Source organism: Crocodylus siamensis, chromosome 6 (assembly GCF_052110815.1).
Source record: "Crocodylus siamensis isolate JL-2025a chromosome 6, ASM5211081v1, whole genome shotgun sequence".
In the NCBI taxonomy this organism is placed as follows: Eukaryota; Metazoa; Chordata; order Crocodylia; family Crocodylidae; genus Crocodylus; species Crocodylus siamensis.
In genome coordinates this window covers 44,664,219-44,680,091 of record NC_143400.1, presented here as the reverse complement: position 1 = coordinate 44,680,091, position 15,873 = coordinate 44,664,219, and the positions used below count along the sequence as shown (strand labels likewise).

The window sequence follows — 15,873 nt, the reverse complement described above, 5'->3', positions numbered from 1 at the left end:
TAGATTTCCATGGGTACAAATGGTACTGAGGCTTTCAAATCTCACTGGTTTTCAGTGGGAGATGTACATTTTATGGTTCCTTGGGGGCTTGGAAAAATCAGTCCCAAAATCTGATATTGGCAAAAGAACTGATTGATGCACTCATTGTCCATTTGGCACATAAATCCCATTTGTCCAGTGCTAAGTAGCCCACCCAAGAAAACACGTGTTAGGTAAGGAAGAGGTAAGCTTTGAAGCCCTATGATCTGAGTAGAGGGTCAGCAGCTTGTAGTTGCCTCCAAGAACCTATCATGTCCTACCACAATTCAATATGAATAAAGACTAAACTAAGTTTATGCTCTCAAATAGCTTCTGTGGGCTTACTCAAACTGATCAATCAGTTGATGAGATTGGCCATCAGGGATGAAGGATTGCATGGGGTTGAACACAGATGTGAAGTACAGTTCAAATCTACTCTCTGTACATTACAAGTGCTTACATCAAGGCTGCATCATTGCATCCTACAATTTGCTGGTTAATGATCATTATAAGTGCAATGTTCCTACATACCTTTCTGTCTTGTGTACCAGGTCTTGGCTGTACATGCTGTCCTCATAATCAATCATGTATGATACCATACACCTCTATAATGTATTGATCAATGGAACTATTCAATTACTGTATTACCTATGCATCAGGGACTCTTCCCACCCTGGGTTTGGTCTTATCTCCTATGAGCTTTTATTTGCTATGACAGTTTGTACTGATTCTGTCCATCTCAGGACAGATGCCGAATGATTTTGATGTACTCTGCCACCTTCCACAGAACTTCAGACCTGCAGGACTTTAACTCCATTGTCTCGTGCTGGGAACTTCATACCTGCAGGATTTTAACTCCATTGTCTCTTGCTGGGAATTTGACTCTAGCTGACCTGTCTGTCATGCATATATAGCTTTCCTCTGTGCATGTCTCCTCATTTTTAATGTATTTTTCTTCACAAAAACCCTAGGTGGTAGGGAAGTTCCATTATCTCCATGTACAGTTGGTGAACTGAGTCACCAAGAGACCAAGGAACAGATTTTTCAAGGCAGATCAGTGCCCCTAAAAGATGGGCCCAAGCAGGTTGAAGAGTTTCACAGCTTAATTTCATAAAGAACTGCTACATCATCTACTCTGTGGATCTGCACACCACAGGCCCTTAACTGACATCTAATTACCTTGGAACTGACCATTATAATTTTGATTACGATTAAGTATATCTTCCAAAAAGGCATTTAAAACATTGTCATCCATGTTCAGAATGAGCTCAAGCTGGTACAAGTAGAGAGAAGAAATACTAGGCTTCATGGTTCAGTGGTAGCATTCTTTCTCCTCTTTCTCCCTTCCACCAGGGATTTTTTTTTTTTTAAGAATTACATTCAGTCCCAGAGGCTGGACTGGAGGAGTATCCTAAGCTCCTAGGATGATCAGGGGAGTGAAGAGCTTTCCTTGGAAGAGGAGACTTAATTAGCCAGGAGCTTGCCTCTAGCAGTCCTTTTCCTCCTCACCTAGCAAAAGGAAGTCTGAGAGGGGATGTCATTGTTTTCAGTAGTTGCATTAAAGGGATAAATGTTAGGGGATAAAAAAAGACTGCTTACATTCCAGAGCAATTTCAGCAAAAGAACAAATGAGTAGAAACTGGTCATGACTAAGATGAGGCTGGCAAGGAGTCTAAATTGTCCAAGCAGTGAAGGTCTGAGGAACACTTTTATCAGCAATCATGCATCTTTAAAATAGCTTTAAGATGTATTTCACTGATTTAAGACAGGGGTGTTGTGACCCAGTGCCTGGAATAGGTAGAACTGTACTCAGTGACCCAGGGGGTCACTTCCAATCCTGTATTCCAGCCACACAGGATATCCAGCCCCTCTTTCTTTCCTAAACCCCTTTAAAATATGTATCTTATATCCTACACAAATACAGATGGAGCTATGCTCTTTAATGGCTACATCAGGGAGATGGGAGTCACAGCAGTGGATTTCTTATCCTAAAGGCCCTTAATGCATCAGGAATTCAGCTGGTCACATGTAGGGATCTATTTTCTTTTTTTTGCTCACTGCTTTTGTAAGGTTACTTCTTTCCTATTCTGGTTTCCCCTGAGGTAGCAGAAATGTATCATGAGTGCAGATGATATGCAGGGAGCTTTAGCCTGGCTTTCTTCAGCTTCCTAGCACAGTGCTGTAACCACCAAGCAACAGGTCAAGCACTGCCCAGTACCCTCTACATCCCTCCCACAGAAACTGAACCACTGTTCCTTGCATTTAATAATCCTTGAATAAAATAGATGGAGAGCAATGCAGTAGTTTCTACTCTGTTGGGAAACAAGGGCCCCAGCTAGGCCTTCTTTCTTCCACAGCATCCATCTCAGTGAGCTCCACACCCTTTGTCTTGTTTTAGGCAGAGGTGGTTCATTTCTCCATTTTATAACCAGGCCCCAGGTTCAGCAATGGCCAGTCTTCTCTAGCACCCGAGACTTGAGACTAGCCCTCTGAGGAGCAGAGGAAGGGAGATGCATAGGGCCAAAATAAGAGAGAGAAAAACAAAGGGTATGTGAGAGGGAGAAGCTCTGGCTTTGAACCTGGGCTCTTGAACATAGTAGTTCCCTACTGTTCATCCATTTTATCCAGCAATTGTCAAATATAAAGTGCTGTGGATCAGCTTGAAAAGGAGAGCTGGTGAGAGACAATATGTGACCTGTATTCTGAGTCTCCCTCTTGCTGGCCTACCCACTACCTTATTGGAATAAAAGATGGCAGGGCGCTTTTCCTTATTCTTCACTTTTTTTCTGGAAGGCTTCCAGGGCTGTTCTACCAGAAAGCAAACATTGAACTGCATGCTGCATGTAAGTGCCAAATGTAGCAGCTATTGCCTGCTTTTTTGGCACAGAGAGAGATGTTCAGCCCTCCCTGTATATCACATGGGCATATGTCTGTAATTGCTTTTACAGTTTAACATTCGCTGCTTTTCCATTTCATCATGTCCTTTTTTATCTTTTATAATGTGGCAGCGTGAATCTAAGTGCTTGATCTGCCTTCTCTATAATATTTTTTTTGTTATCTTAAGCACCTGGCTCAAAATTATGACCAGCTTGCATTACCAGGAAAAGAAAAAAAAAAAAAAGAAATGACCAGAAACTCCCCATGTCAGAGAGCCCAGGTGTCTCTTTCAAATCTTTCTGAAAGAGGTCAGGATACTAGATTTCAGGTTTCCTTCTGGGTAAGAAGAGCTAAACTGGTATCTGAAAGGCAACAAGAAATGTAATAATATATATTCATATTACTCAGACTCAGCACCTGTGATTTAGGGGATTATCCATCTAGTAGTAAGAATAATTATTAAAAAAGCATTATATCTGTCACTCACAATCTTCATTATTTCTATTAAGGATGCATGCCTTAGTAATGATGACAACAATAATAAATTTGAGAAATAACAATAATTATAATTGATTAAATGCCTGATAGGTTATAGTCTCATTAATGCTATAAAGATTCAAGACAAAAGACAACTGCTCCCTGAAAGAATTTTATATTTTTAATAATGGAGGGAACGATGATCCGACACATCACATTCTGAAGCAGCATGCATGAGGTCAGCAACATCTCTGTGCCAGATAAGAGGAGAGACCTTAGAACCCCTGAATACTAAGTGCCGTTACTTCTGGTCTATGCCGTCTCCCATAATTCCAGGTCTGGTATATTGTGTTACTGCTGGAAACAGTGGATACAATCTGAGAGTCTGTTACACCAGACTTGACATTGGTCCTTAAATCTCTGGTATCCATGGGGCTGCTCTTCCAAATCTCTTTCTTATGTCTGAAACATATAGAAATAATCTGAGAACTAATGCAGAGACTGTAAAATAGAGTCTCACCTGGTGAGAAGTTCAGGGCGTGGACAGGCCTGAGACCCATTTCATTTCCACATTAAGCTTTCAGCTTTGTTTTCCTGTGCTAAATATAAGCTTAACTAGATGAAATTCCTGATCCTTAAAAGAAAGTAATGGAGAAAACTTAACTTAAGGTCTTTGTGATTTTTTTCACCCCCAGAACATTTATAATATATTCAGATACCAGATAGAGTTGGGTGGTTTGCAGAGGAGCATGTAGGGAGATGGGTAGACAGATGAAAGGTTAGGGTGACCATATGGGACAATGTCAAATCCATTGCTGCTGCTGCAGATGGAGGCAAGGGTGGATTGCTCTGGCATTACTATTCAGGCAGCTAAGGGAGTCAATGACTCATTAATGACCCATTGCTCTTTACTTCATAGGTGTTAACAATCACCTGTGAAGTAACAATTAGTGTTAATGGTCATTCCACTAATCAAACTAACCTTTTTTTAGGACAATTTTGCTGTCTGCTAGGATTTCCAATTTCACAACTCCTGCCACTCTGCCTCTTCACCTGGGATGCTTATTTTAATTTTCATTAACCTGCCAGGACCAGCCTCTGAAATCTGGAACTGTCTTGGCCAGTCCAGGATGTATGGACAGCTAGATACATTCTGTTATGGTCCTTTCCAGTGGAAGACTTGCTCTAATTATTCTTAATACAATGGTACTTTCTGGTCTTCAACAGAGCTTTGGAATCTAGCAGCTTCTGACAGCATGGGGACCCTCAGTGTCTGGGGGTCATCTCACTTTTGACTGAAAAGCCAGCCCATTGCCCCACAAAACAACTTCTTTTGTAGTGGAACCCCCCCAGAGCTTCTTTCTTACAGCCTTCTTCAAGGCATCCTTCACTTCTTTGTTTCTGATAGTGTAAATGAAAGGGTTCAGTACAGGTGTTATGACTGTGTTCAGCAAGGACACCAGCTTGTTGTGCTGGAAGGAGTCAGGTACTGTGGGCTGCAGATACATGTACATCTCAGCCCCACAGGATATTGCAACCACAGTCAGACGGTAAGCACAGGTGTAAAATGTCTTCTGGCGCCCTCTGGCAGAAGGGATCCTCATGATGGTGATGAAGATGAGCAAGTAGGATACTATTGTTAGCAGGAACAAACTCCAGAGTACTAGCACTGCTGCCACCATACCCAGAAACTCCATGTGACTGGTGTCTGCACCGGATAGTTTTAAGAGGGGCCCAAAATTACAGTAGAAGCGATTGATAACATTAGAGGCACAGAAAGGCAGCCTGAGTACGGTAACTGTCTGCAACAGGTTTGCCATGAAGCCCCCGACCCAGACCTCAAGGACCAGCTGGAAACAGGCCTTCCTGGACATAATGATAGTGTATCTTAAAGGCTTGCAGATGGCTAAGTAGCAATCAAAGGACATTACTTTGAGGATGAAGAACTCTGTTGTGGCCAGGAAGAAGTGAAAGTAGGACTGGGCCATGCAGCAGTAGAAGCAAATGGTGGCCCTTAAAGTATAGAGGTTGGAGGGCACCTTCGGGATGACAGCAGTGGTGTATCAGATCTCCAGGAAGAAGAGGTTTTTCAGGAAGAAATACATGGGTGTCTGGAGCCTGCGCTCAACCATCACTGTTATAATAATAAGCCCATTCCCCACCAGGCTAAGAAAGTACATGAGGAAAACTGCCGTAAAGGTGAAGACACAGAGTAAATATTTAATATTAGTAAAACCCACAAGGATCAACTCAGTCAACATGGTGCCATTGTACATAGGAGAGCCCAGATGTTATGGAAGGGACTAGCGAAGAACAGGATCCAGGGCTCTTCCAGTCAGGGAGACTGGTTCTTAGCTGGTTTGACAAGGATACCAGAAGAATGCTAACTGATTGATAGGTAGAAGCTGGTCACTGGCCTGTTGTCAAATTGATATTTTAGTGGGGAAAATGTAGAAAATATTAATGTAGGAAAATCAAAATCTCTTGAGAGGTCACTCTTGGGGTCAAAATCTCTTGAGAGGCATAGGATCATCAGTGTCCCATAGTTTATTCTTCCTAACTATTAACATTAAGATTTTCTCTCAGGCCTACAATGCGGTATTCTTTACCCTGTCAAAAATAATTCTGCCCTTAATTCTTCTACCTTTGTATATTTTTTGAAAGTGATGATATTCTGGAATGTCTAGGCCCTCTTCTGATATTCCTTTTAAATACTTGGCATGTCTAACTTCCTATGGCAATGAGTTCTAAGGTTTAATTACACTCCAAAAAGGAAACAGAAAAAATGCTTTTATTAGTTTGGAAATTCCCCTTTTCAATGTCACTAAATGCCTCTTCACTCTTTTATTAATAAGATGGAATGGATTGGAGCTCCTGATCAACCTTATCCTGACCACTCATGCTATATACTTTCTCAGCCAAATTCCCATAAAGTCTGCTCATTATATATAACCACCATTTATATCATCACAGTGTCCTATACATTACAGACACTGTATATATAACCACCAAGATTCCTGGTAGTGTCCTATATATTTACCCTGCAATGCAACTGGATCCACTAAAACAATGTTACTCCCATCCCAGACAGAATCACAGCAGGATTTGGAGAGATCTAGGGAGGAAACATACCCTTGACTTGGCTTCAGGGTTCCCCCCTCCCCTCCCTTTTTTTGAGCAAAACAGCAGACAAGACAGTGACAGGCAGACTAGAAAAGAAAAGAAAAGAAAAGAAGCTCATCTGGCATTTTATTTACTTGCCCACAATGAGGTCAGTAGAACTACCTTGAATTAATCTGGCTTCTTGATTTTTCCTGGCATTATGCTGGGGACCTTGCTTCATGAGGTCCAATGGAGCTTCCTGGGTTCATACTAGAAAGGATCTAACCCATTGGCTATAGATGTGAGGCAGTTTTATAGATTACAATGCTGAACCCATCTGAGTCTTGGCACATGGTTCCCCTCTGGTTTAATTCATCGGGGCAAAATGCTGCCCCTTCCTCCAGCACTATGATACTTTGGGTATCGTCACACCTGCCTGTAAATGTCTGGGATTTGTTCCGTATAGATTGCCATAGAAACTCCCTGAAGCAGGAATTTCAGCCCCTGCCAGGGGCTCTATGTAGATACAGTGCAAACCCTGAATGCTCTGCAAAGCTAAATCCACCAGAAAGCCTCAGGGGGAGAGATTCAGAGAAAGGTGGGACCCTTATAGAAACAATGACTTAACTCCTGCTATTGCTCCAATAGCTCTGGGTGAGCCAGAGCATATAGTCCAACCAAATTTCAACAGAAGCTAGGTACATTAAACTAGATTTTAAAGGTATTTAAGTGCCTAACTACATATGAAGTAAGTGGGAGTTCACTGGTGCCTCTATTACCTTTAAAAACATGTCCTCTAAGTCTCTTTGTTCTTGTGGGAAGCCCACGTTTGATCCTTCAGTAATGTTATTTTGTTAAAGAGAAGATCAAGCTATGCAAAGGATCCTAGGGCAGTTAGGTGCCCAGCTCCCATGGAATGGGGTAGGCAGGCTTACCTCTTTGTTTCGTTAAAGAAAGACAGGGAAAAGGTATCAGAAAGAGGGGGTGGGGGGAAAGTTTTTACTGACTACTAAGGCAGTGGTAGTTGATTGTCTTTATCAGATAAGATGTTCCTCTGGCCAGGTAAATGTACAGGTTTCCTGGCTGTCTTCCCTTTCCTGTCACATTTGGATGCAGCAGAAATGGGTGTTGTGTTCTGAAATGGTGGTTTCATGTGATTGCTAACATGGTTCGTGAGGGAAACGACAGACCATCTCATATCGCCAAATCTTGAGAGTTTTATCACATGGCAATGGGAGCAGTCTTGGTCGTGTGAGTAAAGATGGATGAGTCTCTAGTTCTTTGCCAAAATGCTTCCCTTACCACCATTTCCACTTCACCCTGTCCTTCCCACCCTTTTAAGCCATTATTAGGTTTGAAGTCATGAGCTCCCGGCAGTGTGGTGCCCTCTTCTGCTTTATATATGTATGGCAAGTGCCAGCTCTTCTTTGGTTATGAATCCCAAATGGTATTTGATCCAGGCTTTATGCCATAGTTGGGTCTCCTCCAACTGATTCCCCCTTTTCCCTTGCTTTACTGAGGCCACCCCAGCCATCTCCTTGGCCCACTTTCACCCCAGCACCTTCTTCCTTCTTACAGTCTGTGCACTCTTCTGCTTTATACATGTATGGCAAGTGACAGCTCTTCTTTGGTTATGAATCCCAGATGGTATTTGATCCAGGCTTTATGCCATAGTTGGGTTTCCCCAACTGATTCCCCTTTTCCTTTGCTTTACTGAGGCCACCCCACCTTCTTCCTTCTTACTGTCTGTGTACTCCTGCCCCACCCATTCCCACCATCCCCCAGCCCTCATGGGTCTGGCATTCATTTCACTGTTGTATTCCTTGGTTTCCCAGTGCTTACACTGGGGTGACCTTCAGGGACTTCCATTATCCTAGGACTCAAAAAGAAACTAGCTAATGTGGTTCCCATTTTTAAGAAAGGGAGGAAGGAGGACCCAAGTGCCTATAGGCCTATAAGCCTCACCTAGGTCCTCGGGAAGATCTTGGAGAGAATCATCAGGGAGCACATCTCTGGGTGGCCTGCAGGGGAGATCATGCTTGGGGCAATTAGCATGTGTTCATCAAAGGCAGGTGCTGCCTGACCAACCTGGTTGCCTTTTATGACCAGGTAACTGAATCCTTGGATGATGGTGTTGTCATGGACACAGTCTTTCTGGACTTTAAGAAGGCCTTTGAGACTGTCTCTCACCCTGTTCTCATTAATAAATTAAGCGACTGTGGCATTGATGCCTACATGGTTGGATGGGTAAAATCTGGCTGATGGGGTGCACCCAGAGAGTAGTGGTGGACGGGTTGTACTCAACCTGGTGAGATGGGAGCAGTGGGGTCCACCAGGGCTCAGTCCTCAGGCCCGCAATTTTTAACACCTTCATCAGCGACTTGGACAAGGAGGTGGAAAGCACGCTGCCCAAGTTTGCCAATGACATGAAGATGTGGGGAGAGGTAGGCATGCTCAAAGGGAGAGAGAGGCTGCAACTAGATTTAGACAGACTGAAAAAGTGGGCAAATGAGAATAGGATGGGGTTCAACATAGATAAATGCAGGGTGCTGCACCCTGGGAGAAGGAAACCACAGCACACATACAGGCTGGGGAGTTTCCCTTTTGAAAGCACAGAGGCAGAAAGGGATCCTGAAGTCATTGTTGACTCCAAGATGAACGTAAGCCACCAATGCCAGACTGCAGCTGGTCTGGATAAGTGATGCTCCCCCTCTATGCAGCATTGGTCAGGCCGCAATTGGAGTACTGTATCCAGTTCTGGCCACTGCACTTTAAAAGGATGTGGCCAGCCTGGAGGGCATTCAGAGGAGGGCCACCCACTTGGTGAGAGGGCAGCAGGACAGGACTTATGAGGAGAGACTGAGAGACCTGAACCTGTTCAGCCTTGGCAAGAGGAGGCTGAGGGGGGACCTGGTGGCTGCCTACAAACTCATCAGGGGAGAACATCAGCAAATAGGAAGAGCCCTTTTCTCCCCAGCACCACCTGGGGTGACAAGGAACAATGGTAATCAGCTGCTGGAGAATAGGTTTAGGTTAGAGATCAGAAGGCAATATTTTACAGTTAGGGTGGCCAGAATCTGGAACCAACTTCCCAGGGAAGTGGTCCTTGCCCCTACCTTGGGTAAATTCAAAAAGAGGTTAGATGATCTCCTGTCTGGGGTTCTGTGAACCCGGCATTCATTCCTGCCTGGGGCAGGGGGTCAGGTTAGATGATTTGTTCAGGTTCCTCCTGACCCTAGCTACTATGACATTATGAAATAGGGCGTGGGGAGCAGGGAAATGGACTTAGACTACATCGGGACTGCACTGCCAGGCAGAGACATTTCCCTCAACACTGTCAAAGTCTTGCTGGGCTTTCCCTCTGGCTGGTGGGAAGCTCCCCCCTGGCATTCAGTTATGGGGACTGTGCCACCCAGAAGGTCAGGAACACCTCCTCCCATCTAGATCCCAAATTGTAGCCTCTTATCCATCCTGTCTGTTGGTGCATTCCCCTCCCCTGTGCCCCCCCCAAACAAACAACCAGCTGCTGGAAATTGAGTGTAGATTATAGGCAAGAAATATAGTCAGAGGAGTTTCTGCTGCTTATGGGGCAAAAGTAAAATCTGCAGGTGGGAGAAGAAGAGCACACATACTGGGATCCCTAGATGCTGTTAGTCAGGTAATTCAAGGAAATAGCTTTTTTCTTCTTCTTTTTCATTGTGCCTTTCAGAAACAAATTGCATATTATATTCCAGGGATGTGTAGTATGCAAGAAAATATGGCAGACCTTGGGTGAAATTTCAAACCATCAGGATATTTTAAGACCCCCACCCCCCAGAACCATTGCAGTTCAGTTCCCTAGTCCTGCATGAAATAAGCTCTTAATCATGAGAATAAATGTGTTTGGAACTTTTCTACCTCAGCCAATATTCTCCTTATTGGGCACAGTAACCTTCCCAAGACCACCTGAGTAACTAGATGGATTTTAGGGGATGACCTTTGGACAGAAAGGGCTGTTTCAACCCTGTCTGTGCCTTGGAGGTAGCAAAGGAACACATAAGTGAAGGATACATGAAAGAGCATCGTAGAACAGGGAGACAAACTCCCTGAGGGTTGTTTGATAGGGTGATGTGGAGTCAAGAAGATACTCAAGGAATGGACATATGAGACTGAACATCTCTCTTGAGATGAATACGCATGCATTTCCCGTGGGTGAAAACTGCAGGAACTCCAATGTTTCACTAGGGCAGCCCTGATTTATACCAGCTGGCGATCAATTGCCATGAATCTTATACAACAATGCTTTATGCAGGGAGCTATCCCCAGTAACTTTACATGGTACTTCAAATCACCTGGGAGATGATGTATCTGGTGCCATTTGGCTCGGGGCTCACTGATTTCAGGATAGCTTTAGATAGTGCCCTGGATCAACCATCTGTATCATATTGATCTTGAGCAGTCTCAGCTGCTCCCTGACCAAGGCATGTGACATTGTTCACAAGTGCTCCTACCTTGTGAGATGTCTTTCTGCCTTCCCTATGACATTTACTGTTCTAAAGTGTGTGGATGGTTCTTTGCATCTCCGGGGCAAAATGGGATGGACGTGCAGGTGACGGTCACTCCCTGGAGGTGCTCAGGCTGTCTCCTACCCATGAGAGGTATTGGTGTCTCTGCAGGGTGATAGAGCAGTAGAATTTAGGAGTGTGTTAGGCTTCCTATTAACACAATGGAAATTGCTGGCCATGTGGGGTGTACTGTAATAGGATTAAGCCTTTCTATGCACTGGGAGGACTGTGAAAGGAGAAGGAGTGTTTTGAGCTGTAGATGCTGACTGGGGGTAGTGCCCCTGTCCACCTACACTGTGGATAGTGATAGCATTTGACATACGCAGATTCTCTCCATGCATAATATGGAAAATAAGACACAAAGATCTCATCCTTAGATTTATCTACCAGGTTCAGGCACATGTACATTAGTTACTGACTTAGCCCTTATGTCATGATTTTCCAAAGCGCTTCTCACCCCCAGAATACTCCAGGTGATATCAAAGAGAACTGTGTGCATTCACAACCCTTTGGAGATATCAGGACCTTTATCCCTTGACCTGGGATTTGCTTAAATGAGCCTAAATGAATTAGGTGTCCATCAGTTATTGACTTAGGATATGATACCTCCAATATCCACAACTCAGGACCTGTGCCTCAGTTTCTCACCAGTCTAATGAGAGTATTGTGGCTTCCCTAACAGAGAGTGAAGGTAGGAAGAAAACCCCATCATTGTGTCTGTGGAGTATGTGAGATGCTATAGGTAATGGGGAACAGAGAAGGATCTGGAAATCACGCTTGCATTTTACTTGGATTCTATTTGCAAGGTCCTTGAGCAGCAGTAACTTCCACTGGGGAAGCAGTTTAAAAGCTAAAAGTCTCAAGAAACAAACAAACAAAAAATGCTGAATTAGTCACAGCACCTCAGCTGCCTCTGTCATTTTGTTGTTCTGTTAAATACAACTATCACTGCTATTAAGTATAATGTATGTTCACCTCATGCGTTGATCCCTATATTCTCCCTGAGAAACAGGCGTTCACATCACTGATACGTCTCCCTGAAATTGAAATGCAGCCCTCAGTTTTCCTTCCCTGTAGAGTCAAACCCCTGAATAAGAACAAGTTCCCCCCGCCCCAACAACCAATATCACCTTCTGCGTGATAAGATCAGCCCACGCTACCCAGAAACAGAAACCCCAAACCCCAGTACTTCACTCCTTTATGGGAGTAGACACTACAAACCCTCCTGCACAGACCTCCTCCCGCTTCCTGTTCCCCACTCTGAAGACACAATATTGTTTCTTGTTTTGAACCTCAGATCCTGGTTGGGGGTGTCCTTGGACAGATCCTGGAAATGTATGCTCAACTGCACTCATTTTCATCACTATCTGCATGAATATAAGCTATGCTCTTCATAGATCTGAAGCTAGCAGTTGAAGACTCAGATAGTTTGACTGGTTTTCAGATCCTTTTACACGCCTCTACCATCATGCTGGAAGCCATTTTAAATCCCTGAGTTCAGCAAAGGACTTAGATGCAGAATATTAGCGGTATCTGGATGCCAAACTATTCCAACAGGCACCTGATGGCCTTTAAAGCCTTTTGGAGGGTCTACCTTCCGGGGCATCCTTGCCAAGTCCAAAGCCCGGAACATATACAGGAGCATTGGAAACATCCACTTTCTTACAAGAGGGTTTATTAATTATTCTAATTCTAGTTATGTTGCTATATGCATAGAATAGACCAAGAAGACAAGGTTCTTTGTGTAAATGAGATATCATGTTTTAGACCAATTAAATAGTTCCTAACACCACATATGCCCATATTCTCAGACCTGGGGATGGCCCTTTGTGAAAGAGACCATGCTGGCCTACTGGAGATATTTTTTTGGAAATCCTCCTCCCCAGTCTGAAAAGACAAAAGACCCCTTTGAACACTCAGGGACCTGTGGATTTCCCACCCTTCAGGAACGAAATGTTGGCTTTCCTTGAGGGTCAACAGCCAGCTTTCCAGGGGAATATTGCAGTCACTGTTGTTACATGAGCACATGGGGAGAAGGGTTTCCTTTTCCCAGCCTGATACCTAACAAATTAGGGTATTTAGGAAATACTTTTGACCCATGTAGTCAAAAAAATGCAACAGAATATTTCCCTGTCCACTAAATGACCTGTTTGCAGCTAGGCAAAGCAGGAACCTGCTCTGCATCTTTTCAGAAGTCAGGTACAACATACAGAGAGCAGCCAAAGGAGAGGCGAAAGGAACTAGGTGACAGGTATCAGTCTATGATGTGCGTTTCTTCTTGATAATAGTTTCCCTCAAGGCCTGTTTGACAGCCTCGTTCCTCAGTGTGTAGATGAAGGGGTTGAGAGAGGGTGTCACCACAGTAGTCATCAGGGCCACAGCTTTGTTGAGGTCCAAAGAGCTGGTTTCCGTGGACTGAACATGCATGAAAATGTGGGTCCCATAAGTGAGACTGACCACGGTGATATGGGAGGCACAGGTGGAGAAGGCTTTCTGTCGCCCTTTAGCTGTGGGGATTCTGAGCACTGTGATAACAATGCATATGTAAGACACTGTAGTGACCACCAAGGAGCCGAAGAGAAGCAGTGATGCCAGCATTAAATTCATCTTCTCCAGGGGATGGGTATCAGTGCATGCAATTTTCTCGAGTGCGATACTGTCACAAAAGAAGTGGTTCACTTCATTTGGGCCACAGAATGGCAGCTGGAACAAAATTAAACCTGAGAAGAGAATGGGAAAAAATGACCCAATCCAAGCAGCCAAGAGCAACTTGATGCAAACACGGTTGTTCATGATGGTGGTATAACGGAGAGGGTTGCAGATGGCAACATAGCGATCAAAGGACATGATGGCCAGGAAGAGAAACTCAGTGACACCCACAAAGAAGTAGAAGAAGCACTGTGTCATGCATGCCAGAAACGAAATAGTCTTCCTGTGGAAGAGCAGACCAGCCAGCAGCTTGGGCACTGTTATGGAGGTGAATAAAATCTCCATGACAGAGAAGTTCCTCAGAAAGAAGTACATAGGGGCATGGAGCTGATGGCTTAGCAGTGTGATGATGATGATGAGCAAGTTTCCGGACACCGTGACCATGTAGAACATGAGAAAGAGGAAAAAGAGCATGATCTCTGTCTGATGGCTCAAGGAGAAGCCAATCAAGATGAACTCTGTTACCATCGTCATGTTAGCCATGGGTGCTAGCCACTGCTGCTGCTACTGCTGGAGTTTCATCTGTAGAGAATGAAAATACACAGCAACTCATGATGTTTGCATATAAACGATTTAAAAATGAAAATCATATATGTGCATATATATATTATACATCATTATAAATGATGTGACTGAAGCAACAAGTGTCCTGGAAAGTGTGAAATCTGTAATCCTTTTCTCACACAACATATTGGACAGGCTAGTGGAAATCACAAGTGATAGGCCACTCCCTTATCCCTCCTCTCTGATTTCACCACATGCCTTTTTACAGAGGATACCCTGTATGGTAATGTGCTCTTCCTAAGGGGGAAAAAAATATGGATAGATCCTCAACTTCATCCAAACATCATTGTGCATGAGTATGGTAAAGAAACATTTATGCACATCAGCAGAAGTCTATAGAGATTATTTTAGTTATCATAGGGCAACTAATGCCTCTGGTAAATAAAGGATTTCAAAATGGAAATTATAAATGTGCATTTACATATGTCTTTATAAAAGATGTGACTGAAGCCACAAATATCCCAGAAAGTGTGAAACCTGTAACCCTTTCTCACAAACATATTAGACAGCCTCGTGGAAATCACAAAAACACAGCCCACTCTCTTATCTCTACTGTGTTATTTTATCAGTGACATTTTTAAGGAGGAAAGACTTTATGTTCATGTGCTTTTCCTTGAAAAAAACCCAACTACAACAAAACAGATTTTTGTTAGATGCTCAATTTCAGACAGACATCACTAGGCATGAATATGTTAAAGAAACTTGTATGCACATCGGCAGAAGGCTACGTAGATTATTTTATTTTAAGTTATCATGGGGCCACTATATATTGTTATATGCTGATATTTTTGAGTCACAGCTGGAACAGAAATAAAACTGGCCAGCCTGATATAGAAAAGTAACCCAGCAAGGAATACTGCCTCTTTACAGTACTTACAGGACTGAAGAAGGGTTGGGGTGGATGCCACAGCCCATCAGCAGCAGCCCATCTCCCTTGTCTTTTCAAGCTATGAAATTCAGGAAGAACACAGAGCACTAGAAAATAAATAAATAAAGAGAACAAATGGGGTTCTTGTTTCCTGATCAGGAATTCCCTGCCATTAAACAGGCTCCTTCTTTCTCTGTCTTTCTCTCTCACACACTCTTTCTCTCTCCCCCCTCCATCCCCCCTTCTTGATTTGTACATACATGTCTATGGCAGTAATGTCTCAGCCTTCCTCTTCTATAGGAACCAAACTCATTTTCCCAATTTTTTGTTAATTTATACTGTAGCAAAACATTTTAAAACGTATTATAACCATTATAACCATTTCTTACTGGACAACCACCAATTCCTGCTGACTCGGAATTAACAAGGGCATAACAGCATTGACGTGTTGTCCCAGAGGGAGAATATTCACCAAGGACTCCTTGTTTTTGAAAAGGTCCTGAACTAGAAGCTCAGAAGTACACCATCTGCATAATATTCTTCTGTGCTCACAGTAACACAAATGTAGGTAGTTTGATTCAAGTGATAACTGAACAGAACAATTGACCTTAAAGGCTTCAGAAGGTACAGATGGGGGAGAGATGGCTCTATCATCTGGACATCTCTCCTGAGATGAATATGCATGCATTTCCCTTGAGTGAAAACTGCAGCAAC

The 15,873-nt window shown here is 43.5% G+C and overlaps 1 protein-coding gene and 1 pseudogene across 1 annotated transcript; both read right to left on the bottom strand.

The window, feature by feature from the left end:
* Positions 1-4,652: 4,652 nt before the first annotated feature.
* LOC149862495 (olfactory receptor 6X1-like) lies at positions 4,653-5,648 on the bottom strand (annotated as a pseudogene).
* Positions 5,649-13,277: 7,629 nt separating this feature from the next.
* LOC149862494 (olfactory receptor 6M1-like) lies at positions 13,278-14,210 on the bottom strand. The gene has a single exon (XM_090053945.1). It carries the CDS (start codon positions 14,208-14,210, stop codon positions 13,278-13,280), a length of 933 nt encoding a protein of 310 aa, XP_089910071.1.
* Between the last annotated feature and the right edge of the window lie 1,663 nt (positions 14,211-15,873).

Bases quoted from the DNA above. Each gene is read 5' to 3' on its own strand.
- LOC149862494 (XM_090053945.1), bottom strand. From the start codon at position 14,210: ATGGCTAACATGACGATGGTAACAGAGTTCATCTTGATTGGCTTCTCC.